The sequence below is a fragment of the Bombina bombina genome, chromosome 5 (genome assembly GCF_027579735.1).
Source record: "Bombina bombina isolate aBomBom1 chromosome 5, aBomBom1.pri, whole genome shotgun sequence".
Classification (NCBI taxonomy): domain Eukaryota; kingdom Metazoa; phylum Chordata; class Amphibia; order Anura; family Bombinatoridae; genus Bombina; species Bombina bombina.
The window spans coordinates 331683403-331703759 of record NC_069503.1 but is presented as its reverse complement, the minus strand read 5'-3'; the positions used below and the strand labels follow the sequence as shown (position 1 = coordinate 331703759).

The window sequence follows — 20357 nt, the reverse complement described above, 5'->3', positions numbered from 1 at the left end:
TACTAAATATTGATTTGATCTAGATTTTACTTCTGTTCACTCACTTTTTTTTTTTTGCGGTTTGTTATTTGCTAAAAATAAACTATTAACATTTATATTTGTGAAAGTATTCTTACTTACCACATTTTTTTAATACCTACCTAAAACTATTGCACTGCAGTGTATGTGTAATACATATACATATATATATATATATATATATATATATATACACACACACACACACATACACACAATAACTATTATTGGTAGACAAAGTATGCTTCAATAGTTTCTGTTTGTTGAGAATCTGTACACTATTTACTTACCTTTGCCTTGCACCCTGGTTGGCTGTGTAGTTTTCAAGGCCTGTCTCTCTCCCTCCCAATTAATCTTTATGATTCAATTTGGTTTGAAAAACTTTCTCACAGGAATCCTGTATGGAAAAAAATGCTTATCATACATAACGCTGAACCCTTATTACGTAGTCACAAAAGACATATAGACATTAGTCATAAGAGAACACAAGTATTTTAGGAAGCAAAACAATGTGATGCAAAAAAAAAGGGAAAGTTACTGAATAGAAAGATTTTAAAAAGAGGTCATGTGCACGTGCATTCCATTCTCAAGCATCAAATTGATGTAAGTGAAGCATAGAATGTCATCACATGTATTGATAAAATGTTCATTCAGCCCCTAATCCTATGGTGGTAGGTCATGTGCACGTGCATTCCATTCTCAAGAAGCCCATTGATGTAAGTGAAGGATAGAATGACATCATCAGTGCTTAGGACCTACATGAGATGGTTAAATAAAGTAGTCATATCACCACCATGCCTTGTAGATTGAATGCACAATAAGTTATTATAAAGCCCATGACAACTTTAAAAGAAGCACTTTTGCAGATAGATCTATATTGCAAAAATATTTCTACTGAAAGATACACAACTCTGCATTTCAAATGTCACTTACATGCCCCTTTAAGTTGTCAAAGTTGGTCGCGAGTGGAAACCGATAAAGTGCAAAAAAAAAAAAAAAAAGTCATTAAAAATACCAAACAGTACTAAAGATGTTAGCTGTCTTTTTTTAAATGGCAGTTATAGTTGCAAAATTATATGCTCAGACTACCGCTGCTGATTGTGTCAGCGACAGTTTCCACTCAGGACCAGCAGTGCTCTATGGTTCCTGTGTGATACTTTAACTATGTGCGGGGGTTAAAACATAGCATTATTGGGTCGGTAGTTTTAAAATTATATGATAGAGCATGTTATATTTCAACTATAATGGCTCTCTAAGATATTCTGCTAAATACTTGCCATCTAAAAAAAATCAATATTTTGAAATATCACACCAGTTATTTTCATATGTTTTATGTAGTGCAATTGTAATAATGCCCTTTAAATAAAGATGTCAAAGGATTTCCGTATTAGGGTTACAGTGTTTGCAGTAACATAACCTGCACACCTGCAGCAGTGATCAGTTGATTCATGACATAAATTAAGCCCTTTTAATATTAAAATACTATCATTTTGTGGTCCATCTTCATGAGTACATTCTAAGTTCAACTAATTTGTTATGCTTTTTAATATGGTTAAGGTTTAAATCCAGCAGTTTCTTAGATTCAGTAACTTAACAAATAACTTTGCAAAAACAGCTACCTCACATTTTAGTAGACAGGCTTCATATGTGTAGCACAATCGATAGGGCAGGGTGCATTATTTGGCACTAAGGATAACACACAATCTGGTTTTGCAAAAGGGTGGTTAAAATTTTTAACCAAAGCATCTTAAGGTGTCAAAATATATATATTTAAAGGGATACTAAACCCACATTTTTTTCACAAACGTTAAATATTTCACATTTTTAGGTTTCTCTCTGAAAATATTTACAAACAGCTTGTGCAATTATGGCACAAATTGTTGTAAATGCTTCTCTGGGATCCCCTTTGTTCAGAAATAGCAGACTTATATGGCTTTGGCATTGCTTATTGGTAATTAGAAGGCCGCTAAATGCCGCTGCGCACCACACGTGTATTATGCCCAGCAGTGAAGGGGTTAATTAGGGAGCTTGTAGGGTTAATTTTAGCTTTAGTGTAGTGTAGTAGACAACCAAAAGTATTGATCTAGGCCCATTTTGGTATATTTCATGCCACCATTTCACCGACAAATGTGATCAAATAAAAAACAAACGTTACATTTTTCACATTCTTAGGTTTCTCACTGAAATTATTTACAAACAGTTTGTGCAATTATGGCACAAATGGTTGTAAAAGCTTCTCTGGGATCCCCTTTGTTCAGAAATAGCAGACATACAGTATATGGCTTTGGCGTTGCTTTTTGGTAATTAGAAGGCCACTAAATGCCGCTGCGCACCACACGTGTATTATGCCCAGCAGTGAAGGGGTTAATTAGGTAGCTTGTAGGGAGCTTGCAGGGTTACTTTTAGCTTTAGTGTAGAGATTAGCCTCCGATCTGACACATCCCACCCCCTGATCCTTCCCAAACAGCTCTCTTCCCTCCCCCACCCCATAATTGTCCATGTAATCTTAAGTACTGGCAGAAAGTCTGCCAGTACTAAAATAAAAGTTTTTTTTTTTTTTTTTTTTTTTTTTTAAGCAAACTTATTCTGCTGTGTAGGATCCCCCCTTAGCCCCCAACCTCCCTGATCCCCAAACAGCTCTCTAACCCTCCCCCTCTACCTTATTAAGCGCCATCTTAGGTACTGGCAGCTGTCTGCCAGTACCCAGTTTGCTGGGTATTTTTATAAAATAATTAGATATTTTCTATTTGTGTAGCTGCCCCCCTTAATATCGAACCCCCCTCCCCCTCCCAGATCCCTTAGGTAAAAATTCCCACTCTCCACAATCCTTTCTTCCACCATATCTAATAAATGAATTGTGCCATAGTGTAGCGTTCCCACCCGCTCCCGTGCGCACCCCCAGTGGCCCTGCATGCGATCCCGCCCCCTTCAGACTGCTTCCTCCCTTCGATGGCCACCCGCCCGCCTCCCTGCATCAGCTCCCACCCACCAACGATCACGACCATCGATGGCCGATGCAGAGAGGGACACAGATTGTCATATGCTATTTCGATTTTCTGGACTATGAAATTTATTTATTTTTAAATTACTGGAAAATGAGACAATAAATAATAAAAGTACAAAAGGAATTTGATTAGATACTCATAATTATAAGACATATGCAATCCATAATTTATTACTGAAATTAATTCCCATGCTCTGTGACATTCAGCTAATTTCATTTCGGGTATATGCAACGCACAAAAATGTGTATATGGGAAGATATCTGTATGTTGCACTTTTTCTCTAATATATCCGGAGCTGAAATGAGCCGAATCCCGCAGACCACAGCCAGATCCGGTGTTCTGTAATGTTCTCCGACCGCATTACGTTTTCTTCCTACGGCCATGCCTACACTTAACTTGTAAAGACAGTTGAGCACGCATGCGCTCACAGCGGCAGTCGGAAAATATTACAGAACATGCCTACAATAAACTTGCAAATTACACTAAAGAGTATGCATGCGCTTACTGCGCAGTCGGCAAATATTACAGAACCGGTACAGCTATAATTTTGTCACTATCTGGGGACATCTAAATACCAGTGCCAGAAAAAGGCTTAATAGTCAATATTATTGTACAGATTTGTTTGATTAAATGAGTGAATATTTTTCATTAAAACAGACAATAATATAAATAGTTACAAACGTTCCTTTTCATGATGTTCCCATACTGCTGAGCGACTGGAGAAAATCTCGGGGTTCAGCTGATTTTCTTCATTACAAATTCATCTAGAACTCCTACTATTCAGCCCTTAATCTCTATAAGCAACATTACTTCTCTACTCTTTCTTCAAACCCAAAACGTCTATTCTCCACTTTCAATACTCTTCTCCGCTCACCCCCACCTCCTAATACAACTTCTCTGTCAGCTCAAGACTTTGCAAGCCACTTCAATAACAAAATCGACTCAATCAGAAACGAAATCAGCTCTCAACATACTTCCATTCTCTCACCCCCTTAAACGCTCGCAATCAATCACAACCCACATAGCCATAAACTTAGCTCTTTCTCCCATTACTGAGGAAGAAGTTTCTGCACTTATACTGCGCTCTCACCTCACTACCTGTCTCCTTGATCCTATCCCCTCACAGCTACTTCCCTCCCTCTGTTCTACCCTTACCCCTATACTCACACACATTTTCAACCTCTTCCTCAGCACCGGTATATTTCCCTCATCTCTGAAACATGCACTGGTCCCACCTATCCTCAAAAAAACTTCTCTTGATCCAATCTCCCCATCAAACTACCACCCTATTTCCCTACTCCCTCTTGCCTCAAAGCTTCTCTAAAAGCTAGTATATGCACGCCTATCCCATTTCCTTACATTAAACTCCCTCCTTGACCAACTGCAATCTGGATTTTATCCCCATCACTCCACAGAGATGGCAATTGTTAAGGTTAGATTTTCAGTGGTAGATGGCGCAGATCTTTAGTGTTAAACTCAGGCTGGATGTATAATAATCCTTCTGATGAAAAAGAGAAAATGGCTATGTATGTAAAAGCCAATTAATAATAGTGCAATATACTCACTCCATAAGTTGCATGATATCCGCTTGTCTGTCGTATGTCCCACAGAGGTCCAGTAGCAGTGATCCACAGATGTCTTCTAACAATAGTGTTTTAACAAACTGAGAGCAAGAAAAAAACTCCAGTGAAAAATATGTAGAATCTGTTATAAATTGAATAAATAGTAACTTACTCCATCAAAATTGGACATCCAGTGATGTCACAGCAAAGGAACAAAATAATATTCCAATATAGATAAAAATGATTTATTATCTCAACGCGTTTCAACGTATGCAAACGTCTTTTTCAAGAGCAAATATAAAACAGATAAAAACAGTTGAAAGATTTGTCAAAGTTACTTATTCAATTTATAACAGATTCTACATATTTTTCACTGGAGTTTTTTTCTTGGTCTCAGTTTGTTAAACCACTATTGTTAGAAGACATCTGTGGATCACTGCTACTGGACCTCTGTGTGACATACTCCAGACAAGCGGATATCATGCAACTTATGGAGTGAGTATATTGCACTCTTATTAATTGGCTTTTACATACACACCAAGCTCTTTTCTCTTTTTCATTAGAAGGATCATTATACATCCAGCCTGAGTTTAACACTAAAGATCTGTGCCATCTACCACTGAAAATCTACCTTAACCACAGTCCCTGGGGAGAGACTGAAAGAAGGCAGCGGTCTAACCACTAGGAGAGTATTAGTTCTCAGTCCATTTGTAACAGATTGTTGGTTTTTTTTACCGTATTACAATATCTGTACATTGTTTCTTCTGAATTCTTAAGGTTACCAACAACCTACTTACAGCAAAATCCAAAGGCCACTTCTCTCTGCTTATTATCCTTGATCTGTCTGCAGCCTTTGATACAATGACCACCCTCTTTTGCTCCAAACCCTCCACATTTGGGACACAGCCCTCTCGTGGTTCTCTTAGCAAACCGTACGTTTAGTGTAGCCTTCTCTGGGGCCTCCTCTGCCCCGTCACAACTTTCTGTCGAGGTACCTCAAGGCTCTGTCCTTGGTCCCCTTCTATATCTACACGTCATCATTAGGTTCCCTAAGAAAGTCCCACGGGTTCCAATATCATTTGTATGTCAACAACACCCAAATCTACTTCTCTGCACCAGACCTATCTTCTTCCTTGCTAACCCGTGTCACTAACTGTCTTTCTAACATCTCTTCCTGGATGTCCTCTCATTACCTCAAGCTAAATCTCTCCAAAACTGAGCTTCTTAATTTCCCCCTTTCTTCCACAATCTCCACCCCCAATCTCTCTATAACTGTCGAGAACTCCATCATTACCCCTACCCCGCATGCCTGATGTCTTGGGGTCACATCTTAAAAACATCTCTAAAATTAGACATTTCCTTACACAAGACACAACAAAGATTTTAATCCACTCTCTCATCCTTTCCCGCTTTGATTACTGCAACGCTGTCCTCTCTGGTCTCTCCAGCTGCTGCCTAGCTCCTTTAGATTCCATAATGAATGCCTCTACCAGGCTCATCTTCCTTACATGTTGCTCTTCATCTGCACCTCTCTGCCAATCCCTTTACTGACTTCCTCTTGCCTCCAGGATTAAACACAAAATTCTCACTCTGACATACAAAGCCCTTAACTGCACTGCTCCCCCCTTTATTTCAGACCTTATCTTCAGATACTCTCCCTCCCGTCCCCTTTGCTATGCTCATGACCTCCTCCTCTTTTGTTACCTGCTCACACTCCCAATTAAAGGACTTCTTCAGACTGGCTCCCATCTTGTGGAACTCTCTGCCTCACTCCACAAGACTCTCCCCTAACTTTGAAAGCTTCAAGCGCTCCCTAAAGGCATACAACCTATGCTAGCCTTTCTTTATACCAGTTCCTCTCCTCCATTGCTATCCACTTGAACACCCTTAGCATGTAAGCCTAAAAGTGCAGCTGACTACAACAGTGCGACTCTTGGCAGGGCCCTCTACCCATTTCATCCCTATAAATGTTTTGTTGTACTCCGCCTATGTTTATAGCGCTGTGGAATCTGTTGGCGCCCTACAAATAACTGATAATAATAATAATCATCAAACAAATATGAACAATAATATTGTCTATTAAGCCTTTTTTTGGCACTGGCATTTAGATGTCCCCAGATAGTGCCAAAATTGTGGACGTACCGGCTCTGTAATATTTGCCGACTGCGGCAGTGAGCACATGCGTGCTCTTTAGTGAAATTTTAAAGTTTATTGTAGGCGTGTTCTGTAATATTTTACGACTGCGGCAGTGAGCACATGCGTGCACAACTGTCTTGACAAGTTAATTGTAGGCATGGCCGTAAGAGTTACGTTGGTAGGAAAATGTAACGCGGTCGGAAAAGATTACAGAACACCGGCATTTGTTTCAATAACAAATTATAAAATTGTACATGTATATTTTATATTACAACCTCCAAAGTGTTTACTGTCCCTTTAAGTATAGTACAATTTACTGGAGTCTGCAACATTCTACACTATGATTTCTTAGCTCAGAGCACAAGCTCATTTATTGTAAGGACTTCTCCTTATTGGATACCTCCCCTTATTTAACTTTGGCTCACTTATCACACAGTGCTTAGTATTTTGGAAGTGAACACTTCGTTTTTGCTCAAGCCTTGGATTTACAAACACCTAGAGCGTTGTCTTGCTCTATTTCATAGGATACAACTTCCTCCCTTCATTATTTTCAGATACTTGCTCTTTGAATATTGTGACAACTTATTGTTACATTTGCTAAATACCTTATTGGATACAAGGTTTCTGTCTACCGGAGCTGCCTTACCCTCTGTATCCACAGACGCTGCAGATTGGGATTCACCTTCGCTGACGTCACTTCCAGTAGCTACCGAAGACGGCTCTCAGCATTCACACGGAGAGGACTATCGGCTCACAGAAGCTGCTGTATTAACTCATCAGGTAAAATTACCTTACACTGTTATTCTGACCTATCGAGACTGCTACTACACAGCAAAAGATTGTATATAGATGCTAAGTTGTCACATATTGACTTTCATAGACACTGCTTGATATGAACTGTGGCTCTAACTAAATCATAGTCTCGGCACTACAAATACTCTGGCTTATTTACCTCACGCACAAATTCTGATAGTACATTTAAGAATTGTGTATTTAATACAATATTCTTATCCACTTAACTTTTACTAATCATCTCAAAGTAACAGTAGTTCATCTCACTATATGGACTACTTACAACTTGGTGAAACAAAACCATTCATTTTGTTAAAGGTCTGCAATTGTGTTTCAGTTAAATCATTCACAGTAACACCTGAGAGACATCTCCTCATTTGTTAGAGACAGGATCTGACATAATACTAAGCCATAAGAAATGGAACCAGCAGACATTTCACAAGTTGTGTACAACCTTTCCCAAAAGGTTGATCAATTAGCTCAAAGATTACATGAAGTGGAAATAGAAAACAGAGCTTTAAAATCTGTGATCAGGGATTCCATTGCTGTAAAGTCCAATCAGTTAGAGATGACTTTGGAACCACAAGCTCCCTTACCTGATGTGTTTTCTGGTAATAGGAAACATTACAGACACTTTAAAAATGCATGTCACTTAATTTTTACTATGAAGCCGCGAACATATCCCACTGAAAGATTGAAAGTATTAACAGCCATTTCACTTTTAAGAGCGGAACCTCGTAACTGGGCTGATAATTTACTGGAAACTGATGATCCCATACTTGGATCCCTAGAATCTTTTTTTTCAGCTATGGATGAAATGTTCCAAGATTCAGATGTGCAATTAACAGCAGAGACATCCATGAGATCCCTTAAACAAGGGAAACGTCCCGTCGAGGACTACATCAGCGAATTCAAACAGCTTGCCAATGATTCTCTCTGGAATCCTATTGCTTTGCGCAATCAATTCAGATTGGGACTTTCTGAATCCCTCAAAGACGAGTTTGCTAGAGTAGAGATACCTAAAACTTTGGAAGGAGTTATGAAACTGGCAATTCAGATTGTCCGGAGGCTCAGAGAGAGAAAGGCAGAGAGGTCTTGGACTGAAACTAAACCTAAACCGTTATTCCCTATCCCTACTCCAATGTTTCATTCATCTTCTAAACCAACAGCTGAAGCCATGGAGATTGGTGTTATAAAGGGACCTCTTAGTCCAGAAGAAAAGTTACGCAGGAAGGTGAAAAACCTGTGTATGTACTGCGCAAATCCAGGACATGTTGTACAAGACTGTCCTGTTCTTCTTAAAAACAAACAAAGTAAGTTGCAACTTCATATCTCATCTTTGCAAAATGTAACCCATCCTTCCTATTGTTTAATCAATCTCTCATTACAGTGGGATCTAAGCCAAGTGACGACTGATGCCATTGTCGATTCAGGGGCATGTGGAAACTTCATTGATCAAGAGTATTGTTCAAGAAATAACACACCCCTTGTATGTAAAAAAATTCCTGTACCCATTAGAGTAATAGATGGTTCCACTATCAGTTCTGGCCCTATCAGCAAACAGACTGTTCCCCTTACTGTGAATATATCAGGTCATATTGAGTTATTGGTATTCGATGTATTACCTTCCCCTCACTTCAATGTTATTTTGGGTTTAAAATGGTTACAAGTGCATAACCCTTCCATTGATTGGTTACCTTTTCGAATAAATTTTCTTTCACCATATTGCAAAACAACTTTCCTACATGATTCCTTTTTATTACAAACTACTGAACCTCTGATTGATATTCCTAAAGAATATAAAGATTTCAGTGATGTCTTTAGTAAGACTGAATCCGAAAATCTTCCTCCCCACCGGGTATATGATTGCCCTATTCAACTACTTCCTGGTGCTAATATACCTGTTGGCCACTTATATCCTTTAAGCCAACCTGAATTAGAACATCTTAAGGGGTATCTAGAAGAGAATTTAAAAAAAGGCTTCATTCGTCCCTCAACCTCCCCAGCTGGGGCGGGTATGTTTTTTGTACGCAATAAAGACCAGTCATTGAGGCCCATAATAGATTATCGCGAATTGAATAAACTCACGATAAAAAATTGCTACCCCTTACCTTTGATCCCAGAAATGATTGAGAGGCTGTCCGAAGCTACCATCTTTACTAAACTGGACTTAAGAGGCGCCTACAATCTTATTAGAATAAAAGAAGGTCACGAATGGCTAACGGCATTTCGTACTAGATACGGTCTTTTCGAATACCTCGTAATGCCGTTTGGCCTTTGCAACGCGCCCGCCACATTCCAACACTTCATTAATGATGTGTTCAGGGATCTATTAGATGTTTGCGTTGTTGTCTACTTAGACGACATTTTAATTTACTCCAAAACCAAAACAGAACATGTGAAACATGTCAGATGGATTCTCTCCCGACTTAGAACTCACAAACTATATGCAAAACCAGAGAAATGCATGTTCCACACCGATAATGTCTCCTTCTTAGGATATAACATCTCACCTAAAGGTATTCAAATGCAACCTGAAAAAGTCGATGCAGTCACTAACTGGCCAGTGCCAAGAACCAAGAAACAATTACAATGTTTCCTTGGGTTCTCGAATTACTATAGAAAGTTTATTAAGAATTTTTCCAAAATTGTGAAGCCACTCACTTGTCTTACAGGAGATAAAACTCCTTTCCGCTGGTCCTCCGCTACAAACGATTCCTTCCTTTATCTCAAAGAAAGATTCACTAGTGCCCCAATTTTACAATTTCCCAATCCTTCCTACCCATATACTCTAGAAGTTGATTCCTCGGATTTCGCTATCGGGGCAATCCTCTCTCAGCAGAAATCATTAACCGATCCTTTACACCCAGTATCCTTCTACTCCAAGGTTATGACTCCAGCAGAACGAAATTACTCCATTGGAGATAAAGAATTGCTTGCAATTAGATCATCTTTGGAACATTGGAGACACCTTCTCGAAGGAACAAGGGTACCCATTACTATACTGACAGACCACAAAAACTTGCAATACCTGCAGAACAATAAGACATTATCCGCAAGACAAGTGAGATGGAGTCTCTATTTTGATAGGTTTAATTTCCAAATAATATATAGACCTGCTGCTAAAAATGGGAAAGCAGATGCTTTATCTTGCCAGACTGAAAAACCTCAACCTGAAGACTTACCTAGGTCTATCATATCACCTGAACGTTTCATTGGTCTTACAACACCTCTTGTTACATAATTACGGGCATATACTGAAAATCAGCAAGACCCACCTCATCCAAGCCTCCAAAGGTATGATGGTATATATTATCATGGTACAAAGGTTTTTATACCCCCCTCTCTTAGGTCAGAGATGATAAAAGCACATCATGACTCACCTCTTGCCGGACATCCAGGTGTAAACAGAACATTAGAACAACTGACCAGACACTTCTGGTGGCCAAAAATGAAGTCTGATTTAATAGACTACATTCAATCCTGTATCATTTGCACCACTTGTAAGACAGAAAGGAGACCACCATATGGACTTTTAATGCCATTACCTGTACCCGAAATGCCTTGGCAACATGTTTCTATGGACTTCATAGTTGATCTTCCTTTGTCCAATAACCAAAATACCATTTTCGTTGTGGTTGATATTTTCACAAAAATGGCACACTTTATACCATTCCATAAGCTTCCCACCGCAAGTGAAACAGCTCAGTTATTCCTTGAAAACATTGTAAAATTACATGGCATACCACCCATATTGACCACTGACAGGGGAAGTCAATTCACCTCCCGGTTTTGGTCAAAGTTATGTGAAGCAGCTCAGATAGATCACAGATTTACCACTGCTTTCCATCCGCAAATGAACTGACCAGCAGAAAGGATTAATCAATGGCTCGATCAGTTTATCAGATGTTATTGCGCTTACCACCAGAATGATTGGCTGAAATATCTATCCATGGCGGAATTTTCTTACAACAATTCCAGAAATTCATCTACAAAAATGACTCCGTTCTTTGCAAATTATGCATATCATCCGCGTATCACTTTCTCACCTGAAAAAGCCTCTGAATCCCCACCAGTAGAGGAGTTTCTCAACTCTCTTCAGGAGAACTTCACCTTCATTCAACAAAATATATTAAACTCTCAAGCTGTTCAGAAAAAGTATTATGATCTACGCAGACGTGAACCTCCTACTTACAATGTTGGAGATCTGGTTTGGCTCTCCACAAAAAACTTGAAACTTCAAATTCCATCAAAAAAACTTGCCAGTCTTTTTATTGGTCCTTTTCCTGTACTCCGTATCATTAATAAGAATGCTATTAAGTTACAGTTACCCAGTACCATTAAAATTCATCCCACCATACATGTTTCATTACTTAAACCTTACAAACAGACTAGTGATAACAGGATTCTGTTGCCTCCTACCCATCCAGTTCTTGGTGATGAAGAATACGAAGTTGATTCTATTCTGGATTCCAGAATTCGTAAAGGAACCCTTCAATATTTGGTAAGATGGAAACATTATTCTGCAGAGGAGGATTCCTGGGAACCAGTTTCCAACCTGAATACTCCAAGACTGGTTGCCACGTATCATCGTAGACACCCAGATCGACCACATCCTGCAGCTGCGGAACAGCACCCTTAAGTGGGGGGTCATCTAAGGACTCACATTACTGTTGCTTTAAATCCTCAATTTCTCCTTATTGGATACCTCCCCTTATTTAACTTTGGCGCACTTATCACACAGTGCTTAGTATTTTGGAAGTGAACACTTCGTTTTTGCTCAAGCCTTGGATTTACAAATACCTAGAGCGTTGTCTTGCTCTATTTCATAGGATACAACTTCCTCCCTTCGTTATTTTCAGATACTTGCTGTTTGAATATTGTGACAACTTATTGTTACATTTGCTAAATACCTTATTGGATACAAGGTTTCTGTCTACCGGAGCTGCCTTACCCTCTGTATCCACAGACGCTGCAGATTGGGATTCACCTTCGCTGACGTCACTTCCGGTAGCTACCGAAGACGGCTCTCAGCATTCACACGGAGAGGACTATCGGCTCACAGAAGCTGCTGTATTAACTCATCAGGTAAAATTACCTTACACTGTTATTCTGACCTATCGAGACTGCTACTACACAGCAAAAGATTGTATATAGATGCTAAGTTGTCACATATTGACTTTCATAGACTCTGCCTGATATGAACTGTGGCTCTAACTAAATCATAGTCTCGGCACTACAAATACTCTGGCTTATTTACCTCACGCACAAATTCTGATAGTACATTTAAGAATTGTGTATTTAATACAATATTCTTATCCACTTAACTTTTACTAATCATCACTAAATAACAGTAGTTCATCTCACTATATGGACTACTTACAACTTGGTGAAACAAAACCATCCATTTTGTTAAAGGTCTGCAATTGTGTTTCAGTTGAATCATTCACAGTAACACCTGAGAGACATCTCCTCATTTGTTAGAGACAGGATCTGACATTTATATCTGTCCCTAGTTGGGCACAATATAGAAGACTAGAAATATGAATTTCATCAGGATTTATTATTGATTTACAAACCTTGTAAACTGTGCTATCAAAATGACAGTGTGAAATTATTTGACATTTCTTCTGCAATGCAGTGTTTAATTGCTTATATATGCCATGACTTCAATGTCCATTTTTATTATTTATAAATCAAAATATGACAATTACAATCAGATATGTATAATTTTAAAAAGAGTAATAACTTGTGCTTTACTTTCCAACTGATTTTAATTTCTTATATTTATAATGAATTGGAATCTCATGATAGTTTAACTGAATCAAATTATTACCTTGTTAATAGAATTTTGCTGTTCCTCACCCAGTTTTATTCCTCCCACACAGCAGTTTCCGTTTCAGTTAATGATTGTGTTTCATCCTACATGTTAAATTGATTATCATTAGCACCTGTTTGATATAATTGTGTAATCATCAGGGATAGACACGGACAAAGGCTGTGCCAGACATTTTCCAATGTACAGACCTTAGTGAAGGACACCAAGGTACATTTCAAATTAAAAACATCGAAAAACACTCTCTTTATCATTAATGTTACTTTAATATTGCTGCATTAATTGAATGTTCTCAGTGTGAGCTTTCATTCTTAGATTAAGGGCATTGATTGTAGAACACAGCAACACTTTAAAAGAGCCATTTTATATTTATAATTGCAGTGCAATGGTAGACCAGGTAACTCTCCATTCTGGCACACAGATCGTTAAATTGTAAGCCCTGGTGATGTTTTTGGACTATGACTTCCAATACTCTCAACAAAGGGCTGTATTAGCATGATGGGAGCAGTGAACCAACAGTAAGGGGAAGATTTATCATGCAAAGGCGGACAGGGGTGAATATGTATGCCCCTGTCCGCCCCAGCTCTCCTCTGCTGGAATTTAACATTGCACATCAGCACTATTTAGCGCTGGCATACAATCCTGCTCTCTGCCCGCGCAAAGCCAATCACGAGCGAGCAAGAACTATGAATCTCCCTGGTCGGATGAAACCAGGGAGATTGAAATTCTCCACCTAAGAGGTGGAGCTAAGGTTTGTCAGAGTAGGCAGCAGTCTTCTACACACAGACATAAGCACCACAGTGCGGCATAGATCAACGAATCGGGACGGGTCACAACTCATGGTTGGTTGACACAGGCTGCACGGCAGGCAGCTTGCTTCTTCCCTCTCTCTCACTCACTTTCCCGCTACTGAACAGTGTCACACAGGCACGAGCCCCAACCCCACAAAAGTGGTGTCGTGTGCATCAAGGAGGAGTCAGGACCAGCATTCATCTGTCCTACTTCTCCCTCCCCTCTGCAAAATGGGCGGCGGACACTGCAAGAGCCAGTCACGGACACCAGTGTCCGTGTACTGACACCTTGCCTATTCCAATCATGCACCTAACTATATGCCTACAAAATCTCTGACCTTGGGCAAGTGTACCTAGAAGAATTGATGCTTTTACACCACATATTGATTTGATTTAGATTTTTATTCTGCTCACTCACTTGTGCGTTTTCCATGGGTATAAAATAATGTAACCTAAAAAAAAAACATAAATCTCACAAACATTTAAAATGTGAATTTGTTTTTAGAAAAAAACATCATCACAAATACAGATATTTGTTCACCAAAGTACAGATTTTATTCACTAAAAAAAACTTGCTGTTTGTTGACAGCAACAGTATAGTTTAAATTCAATAAAAATATGAACTATACACTTTCAATGGAAAACACAAAGCACCTCACTTTCATGATGAGGGACAGCCCATTTTCTTATGAAATTATATTTTCTATAAGTAAAACGAGAAAGCATAGAGCTTTTTATTGAAATCACGCCAATTAAACAAATCGTATACAGTGTTCTGCACAGAAAATATTGCTAGCCGGGTGGCATTATGAAATACCTGGGTGGGAGCAGTATCATACTTACTAATATTATAAGATTTTCTGCTATTCAAAGTACAAACTAATTTCATAATTTAACAAACATTGATTTAAAGATATGTGCAAAATATATTGAAAAATATTAATATTGGCTAAACATTTTTTCTGGGTGGTCAATAAAATCAACCAGGTGGTGCACCCAGAGAGAAAGAGAGATAGCGACAGAGAGGCACATACACAAAGAAGGAGAGAGACAGGCGCAAAGACGGAAAGAAACAGATCTATGTGCGACAGAGAGGGAATGAGTAAGAGAGATACACAAAGCTTGATAATAAAAATTTGCCAGCAAGGAGAGAAATCTGACAAATCTTTGTTTTGTAAAACTAAGTAGGCTCATAAGAGCTAAGGAGTGTGCACATGTCTTTAGTACTCTGTAGCAGTAGTGTTCTTGCAACATTTTATAACAAAAGTACAAATAATGTTGCAAACCACTGCTGCCATAGAGTACTAAAGACACGTGCACACTCCTGAGTTCTTATGAGCCTACCTAGTTTTACTCTTCAATAAAAGATACCAAGAAAACAAAGCAAATTTGATAACAGAAGTAAATTGGAAAGCGGTTTAAAATGGCCTGCTCCTTCTGAAATATGAAACTTTTCATTTTGATTAACGATTAGAACATGTCATTTTGTTTCTAAATATATCATTCAAACTGAATGTCCCACAGTCAGTAAATATGCTATGAAAATGGTTTATAATTCCCCATCCAACATACCTGAAAGACAACAATTTTGTGTATAGTTAACAAGTTCATTTCAGATACCATGATCTACAAAAAAAAAAAATATATAATAAAATAATGAAATCAAACGTTTCTCGGGTGCTCGTGTTTCTGAACAGTATACTTTAGTAAAAAGAAAACTCCAATTTTCTATATACATATTCTAAATCAAATCCTCTAATCAGTATCCCAGATTACCACACTAAAAACAAGTATTCTTGTTACTCTTTCCCCCATCCATCTATATCACTGCTATAGATTTAAATCTCCCGCACCTCTGCTGCCTATACTCTCTGTACCATGTGAGCACTGTAGTGACGTCAGAAGGTCCTTGAGAAGGATGGGATCTAGCTGATACCATGGCTGTATATTATTATTTCTCTCCCAATATGGCGGCTCTTCCGGAGGCGGCCGGAGGGTTGGGGCGGGTCACACTGTAAAGCTACCGGAGGCCGCTGATAACCGGCGACAGGTAGTGTCAGGACTCCTAGGAATATTGAAGCTAAGCCCAGCGCTAGCGCTTATTCAGTGGTTTATAATGCGGCTCGGGTAGAGAAGGAATCCGGCCGGAATTAAGGATGATCCCAGAGGTAAGTAGGAATGTGGAGATTACACTTCTGAGAGAAATTGCAAGAGAGGGGAGTATAAGACAGGTAATAGGTGAGGTGACAGGTCTGAGAGGGGCAAGTCTGAGGGAGACTTTACACAAAACCTGGAGGTGACATGTCTGATATAGGCAGCAGGAGGGGTGACATGTCTGATATAGGCAGCAGGAGGGGTGACATGTCTGATATAGGCAGCAGGAGGGGTGACATGTCTGATATAGGCAGCAGGAGGGGTGGCATGTCTGATATAGGCAGCAGGAGGGGTGACATGTCTGATATAGGCAGCAGGAGGGGTGGCATGTCTGATATAGGCAGCAGGAGGGGTGGCATGTCTGATATAGGCAGCTGAAGGGGCGACATGTCTGAGGAAAACGCGAGTGCGACATATTTTTGATAGCAAAAAAGAGGTCCGAATGCAGTAACATAGGGAATAGATCTGAAATTAACATTAGGAGATGGTACATGTCTAATACAATCAAGGGAGGGGACATATCTGAAATGATTATTACTGTAGGCGACAGGTGTGAGACTGAGCTCAGGAGGGAGGACAGGTATGAGACTGACCTGGTGGTGTGTGTGTGTGTGGGGGGGGGGGCAGGTAAAAGACTGCACTCAGTAGGGGGGCAGGTTTGAGACTGACCTCAGGAGGGGAGACTGGTGTGACACTGACATTAGGAATTGTGAAAGGTCTGGAGAGCTGGTAACAAGTGATCTGGTAGGTCTTAGACTGACATCAAATGATCTGATGGGTTTGAGACTGACACCAGGAAATTGACAGGGATGCGTCTGAAACTGACAACAGGTTATCTGACTGTATTGTGACTGACACAGGGAGATTGACAGGGATGAGTCTGATACTGACAGCAGGTGATCTGACTGGATTGTGACTGCCACCAGGACACTGACATGGATAAGTCTGAGATACAGTACGAGAGATGGCAGGTATAATGTTGGTAGATAAGGCCAAAGTAAGTAACATCTTTGATTTAGGCAAAATATTGCAATAGTTGATAGACCACACAGCAATATCGTGGCTAGGAATTTAGAGCCAGAGAATTGGTGTAAATGTAACAAACACATTAGGTGTAGGAACTGAGAAGAGTAAAGCCAAACATTAATGTTGACTTGGTAAGCTCAAAGCTGTGAACAGTGATGGAAGTATTAATTTCAAATAGAAATAAAAATAGTTCTTAGTTACAGTATGAAAGCATTATAAAATAATAGGTACTTTGATCTACAGCATGCAATGCTTGCTAATTCATAAAAGGTATACCATTTACAATTCAACGTGGGTGTTGTCAGAATTTACTAAATTATCAGCAGATTGAACACACCCATACATATAAAACAATGTTAAGGAAGTTTTATATAAGCATGTGTTTGTGTTGTGATCATTACAGTATAGATATGAACATTCATTCTGTATCTGTAACCAAAGAAACCATTATTTTGTATGTTAAAATGTAATTTTCTGTAAAATGTTCAATTATGCACAGTGAAAAGAAACTTTGTATTGCGTTATTTTGCTTGCCTTTCTCATAGTTTCTATCTGAAAATAGTGTTATTTTCATAGTCTGAGATGCTGCAAAAGTGATTCATTTCTGATGCATGTTTAAAAATAAAGATTAATGTCCCTTTAATTGACAAGCTTTTATATGAATTTCTGCTACACAGTGTCTTTGATGAAGATTGTTATGTTTACTAATCTTATGCTGTAGTCTATAAAACTATTATTACAGCGTCTAATTCTAGCATATGTGTTGCTGTGAGTAGCAATGCATCTTAAGACTACTACTTAAATCCTTTTAGTACAGAAAAAGATTGAAAGTGTATGTATATATATATATATATATATATATATATATATATATATATATATATATATATATATATATATATATATAGCGCGATATGTTTTGTTCTTGTTTTATTTAGCTTGTTGATATATCTTTTTGAGAAACTTTGACGTTCAATCAATATAAACAACAGATCTGTTTGTCTTTATAAAAATGTGTTTCAGGCTGTGTTTAATTAGTTCATAAAAGATGCCTGGGCTGGCTTTATTGTTGCTGTGTACATTTTAGGAAGAAGAGTGACATAACATACAGAAATATTCTAATTAGGTGCTGACTATGAATTTTTTTGCCCCAGTTTCTTCAGGACTAAGAGGTAAAGCCAATGGCTTCTCAAGGTCTTAGATAATAACTGCTGGTTACAGAGACAGTAAACACTGAGATATTAATATAAATGCATTAATTGTGCATAATAAAACAGCTTTTCACAATACTTTTCATTAATTATTTTGCCCCCTTTTTACTGTAATTTATGTCTGAAAATGGAGGATTTTCCTACCGTGAAAACTAAAAGAGCACATGGCAGGCTTTTAAGCCTAACTTTATCACATCTCTCACTAATTTGCAGGATTTTATTTTATAATTTCTGTTGAAACCAGACTGATATGCAGATGGTGGGTGGATTTTGACCATTGAAAAACAATTACTGCAAACAAGATGTTAAAGGGACACTGTACCCAAAAATTTAATTTCATGATTCAGATTGAGCATGACATTTTATGCAAAATTCGAATTTACTCCTATTATCAAATTTTCTTCATTCTCTTGGTATCTTTATTTGAAATGCAAGAATGTAAGTTTAGATGCTGGCCCATTTTTGGTGAACAACCTGGGTTGTCCTTGCTGATTGGTGGATAAATTCATCCACCAATAAAAAGTGCTATTCAGAGTACTGAAACAAAAAAAAACTTAGATGCCTTCTTTTTCAAAAAATTATAGCAAGAGAACGAAGAAAAATTGATAATAGGAGTAAATTAGAAAGTTGCTTCAAATTGCATGCTCTTTCTGAATTACAAATGAATGAATTTGGGTTCAGTGTCCCTTTTAATTTGTTCTAATAATATTCTGACTGCTGATATGTTAATCGAATTGAAGACTGCAGATTTTTTTTTTGTAATTACAAGGTGTTTACTGTGTGTAAATGTGTTTTCATTTTGCAGCTATTTTTTTTTTGTAATACTGATGACAGGAGACTTCTTGTTCAACAATTGGAAGAGTTAAATATTTTATGCAGTTTGCTTAGCAATCTCTTATCTTTATTGGTTGTCCTGAAAGATACTCACAGACTGAAAACATTTAAACTATCTAATTAAATATTAAGCTGGCCTTATTAGTTTGTGTTTTGTTATTAGTGAATTTGCTTGTGTCGAAATTGTTTGTGTTCTCTGCCAACCTATAATCACAGGTTGTATTTAAGTTACACTCAGCTAATAGAAACCGTGGATGTCTGTATTGGTTGCTAATGATATTAGAATCTTTGTTGTAATCCAGTGTCACCCAGCTCCAGTCCTCAGGACCCTTAACAGGCCTGATAATTTCAAATTTGCTCTAGTTAAGATATCATGAATATCTCGTCTGGTAATCCCTTCACTACAGGGAAATTCAGAGAAAAATGTGCCCAAGATAATTATATATATATATATATATATATATATATATATATATATATATATATATATATATATATATATATAAATTTTTTTTTTTTTTTAGTATTTTTCTATCAAAATCTATCATCTCAAATCATTTATATAACTTTTTTTTTTTTTTTTTTTTTTTTTTTTTCTTCCAATTTTTATTATGGGAGATAACAGCCCATGCTGAAGAAGCTACTATGATATGATTATGAATACCATATTTTGCAAGTTAGATCTAACATTTTAAACACTTGAACTAAACTGATCTAATAAATATCTATCAGCCTGATTTGTCAGGAGTCACCCCCCTAATTTAATATCTAATTTCTCTGTAATTATGTTAGATCTAACAAATCAACTGACTGACCCTACCATATTTAACACATATCTATCAAATTAAATAACTTTTTATCCATTTTTTTTTTCCCCTTAAAGTGATGGTAAACTCTCCCCTTTATAAAATCAGATCTGGAATGTAAGCGCTATTTTAGATGGGGTTTTATTCATCATGTGCAATGAAGATGCGCTATAACTTAGTTATTAA

General features: G+C 38.0%; 1 protein-coding gene across 2 annotated transcripts in view; it reads left to right on the top strand.

Annotated features, from left to right (window-relative positions):
* Nucleotides 1-16074: 16074 nt before the first annotated feature.
* The window catches only part of SNX13 (sorting nexin 13), an 882412-nt gene continuing 878129 nt past the window's right edge, over nucleotides 16075-20357 (top strand). Inside the window, exon 1 of one of the 2 annotated variants that reach the window (XM_053714126.1) lies at nucleotides 16075-16308. In XM_053714126.1, coding sequence (XP_053570101.1) covers nucleotides 16297-16308 — 12 coding nt within the window. In that variant the 5' untranslated portion in view covers nucleotides 16075-16296. The remainder of the gene's footprint in view (nucleotides 16309-20357) is intronic. The other variant, XM_053714125.1, reaches the window with a different exon arrangement.